At 42.8% G+C, this 2,589-nt stretch overlaps 1 protein-coding gene across 1 annotated transcript in view; it reads right to left on the bottom strand.

The window, feature by feature from the left end:
* Positions 1–2,589, bottom strand: part of LOC109968308 (sodium-dependent lysophosphatidylcholine symporter 1-B-like) — an 18,969-nt gene that overhangs the window by 10,251 nt on the left and 6,129 nt on the right. The window contains exon 3 of the mRNA XM_020614473.1: positions 1,192–1,316. Coding sequence (XP_020470129.1) covers positions 1,192–1,316 — 125 coding nt within the window. The remainder of the gene's footprint in view (positions 1–1,191; positions 1,317–2,589) is intronic.

The following is a 2,589-nucleotide window of genomic DNA, read 5'->3' as shown; positions in this document are numbered from 1 at the left end:
AAAACCACACAACCATTGCTCTCCAAGAGCAAAATCAAGGTGTTTGTTCTTTACAAACTGACCTCCTCAGCTAACTAAACTGTCAGCATCTATCAATATTATCTTGGCTGCAAATGTCACTTCATGCTCTAAAGAAGAGTATTTGAATTTTACAGTTTTCTGTTTTTTCTGTTCCATTTACATATCTAGGAAGCTGAGAATAATCCCAGTATTACTGTGACGCAAGGTCATTTAAATGTTTGGTTATTTTCAGACAAAATATATTATGAGAACTGTTTTATGGCAGGCCCTGACAGGATTTCTTGCATTAGAAAGTCACTTTCGGCTTTTCCCGTTTAGGGGTCGCCACAGCAAATCGTCACACTGACGACTTGCATGTTGACATTTGGCATGTGTTTTACGCCGGATGCTCTTCCTGACGCAACCCTGATTCGAACCTGGGCCGCAGCAGCGAGAGCGCTGCGCCTTAACCACTAGCCTACCTGAACATATTTGTATTTAATTCCCCAGATTTGCCCAAAACTTGGGAAGGGGGAGTGCTTGGTTTAATGCAAACACAGCAGAATCGTTGTCACATGAGACCAAGATCACACAGGAATCTAAATCACACTCACAAAATGATTTATCGTGCAGCCACACCAAAACTGACACTCACCTGGGTATTTTACCTATTAGAGACAAAACAGAAGATTTTATCCAGTAACTTAATGCCTGCACACACCTAACCTGACCATAAACAAAAATGTTAATAACAAGTTTCAAAATTATTTAAATATTTTGTTTGTTAGGCTTCAACGATGAACAATGCAGTTTGATAAGCAGCAATGAATCTAAGGCAACACTTTATCTGCTTACTACAAAACCCCACAGGGCACCTTTAAATGTCACCCTCAGCGCACACGTCAGTGCTATAGCTGTGCTTTGAGGATTTCTGAGCTGCTCATTACATACACCATTTCATACAGACTGCACTGTTATACTCGTACCACTTGTTCTTCGTCAGTAGCTACTTCATCCCTGTTGCCATGGTTATAGCCAACTGCTCATGAGCTGCTGTTTGTCAGTACATTTACCTCACACAATATCCTATGTGCACATTTTCAGTATTTCCTTATCAGAGCTTCATTTCCTCTTTGCTTTATGCACCTATTCTGAAATGCAGGGGGTGGTCATGAGAATCCAAACACCTACCAGGGCATCATGTGGCCAATCCTGGTCCATCTGCTCCGGCTCACCAGGAAACCCACTGCTGGGTCTGTGATAGCGTCCCATGCCCGGCCCACAAACAGAATGATGGAGGCGTAGAAGGGATCCAGCTGTACAGAAGAAATGGAAGCCGTGAGACACTAAATCAATGCAAAGAGGATACTAGATACTGACATCACATGGCACTGCTGAATAGCTGTAGTGAATGGTTCAAAGGAGCCACAACCCCCAGTAAGGTTATGGTGACATAACTGCTTATAGTATGACAGTTTGTTAAAGAACAGGCCACTCTAATGATTTCATCCCTGGAGCTGAATGACCTTTATTCAAGCTCCTACTGTGTACAGAGGAAAAGATTCATTTGTAAACTGATCAGCAAAGCTAAACAGCAGGAGTCCAGGTTAATACCATAGGCGTAGTGCTGCTGGAATGCACCAGAATGACGCTGGGCCGTTTTTTCCCTCCAAGATAGGATAAAGAACAGGCCTATTGGCATAATCTGGTTGAAAGTCATAACGATGCATTATTGCAAGTGCTTCAAGAGCCAATCATCAGTAAAGTGTATGTCCTGCAAAATGGAATAGTCCAAGTTGTGATAATAAAACTTCAGGCGTGGCGATTGATTCACAATGCCAACTCAAACAATGTGACACCCTCGAGTGTTTGTGCGTTTTGCTTAACCATATCCTGTATATGATGACATGGATGGTTCACAGCGACACAGTTCGGTGTCGACTACAGACTCACTTTTAAAAAGACAAGTGACAGAATGAAACTTCGATCATCCAGGCTGACAAACCAGTACATAATCTCCAGGAGGGGTGAGCAGAAACTGATTTTACACTTAATTTAAGCGATGCTAGGATTTAAACAGACCTGTGTACCTGTGAGTGATCAGCTGTTGGCATATATGATATAAGCAGGGCACAGGACGGCCAAACTTTGGCACATGCTGACCAGTTGCCAGCCCCACACACAGCTAATATGCAAAGGAATTAGTTTATAAGTATTGATACTTAGATAAGTATACAAACGCCGCACGTAACCGCAGTGCCTGTTTCGTCTCATCTCGTTTCCCTTTGTAAAGTGAAGCGAGAAAGATGTCGAGTGCGGTGCCCCCGGGACCGTCTTTAGTTGATAAGCAACACAGCAGGAGTGCTATTTGGAATTATTTTGCATACGAAGCAAATGACGACGGAAAGCAGAAGAACACGAGCAAGCCACTATGTAAAAGTTGCTACAGAGCATTGCCGACAAAAGGCGCCAACACATCCAATTTAGCAAAGCTTCTGAAAGACAGACACCCGGATCTATACAAAGAATTTCGAGAGGTTGGTAACTGTTTTCAGTGTAACATTAGGGAATCAATAACCAAGATGGCCT

Source organism: Monopterus albus, unplaced genomic scaffold (genome assembly GCF_001952655.1).
Source record: "Monopterus albus unplaced genomic scaffold, M_albus_1.0 scaffold147.1, whole genome shotgun sequence".
Classification (NCBI taxonomy): domain Eukaryota; kingdom Metazoa; phylum Chordata; class Actinopteri; order Synbranchiformes; family Synbranchidae; genus Monopterus; species Monopterus albus.
Note: the sequence above shows the minus strand (reverse complement) of the source record. Positions and strands in the feature narration are given on the sequence as shown.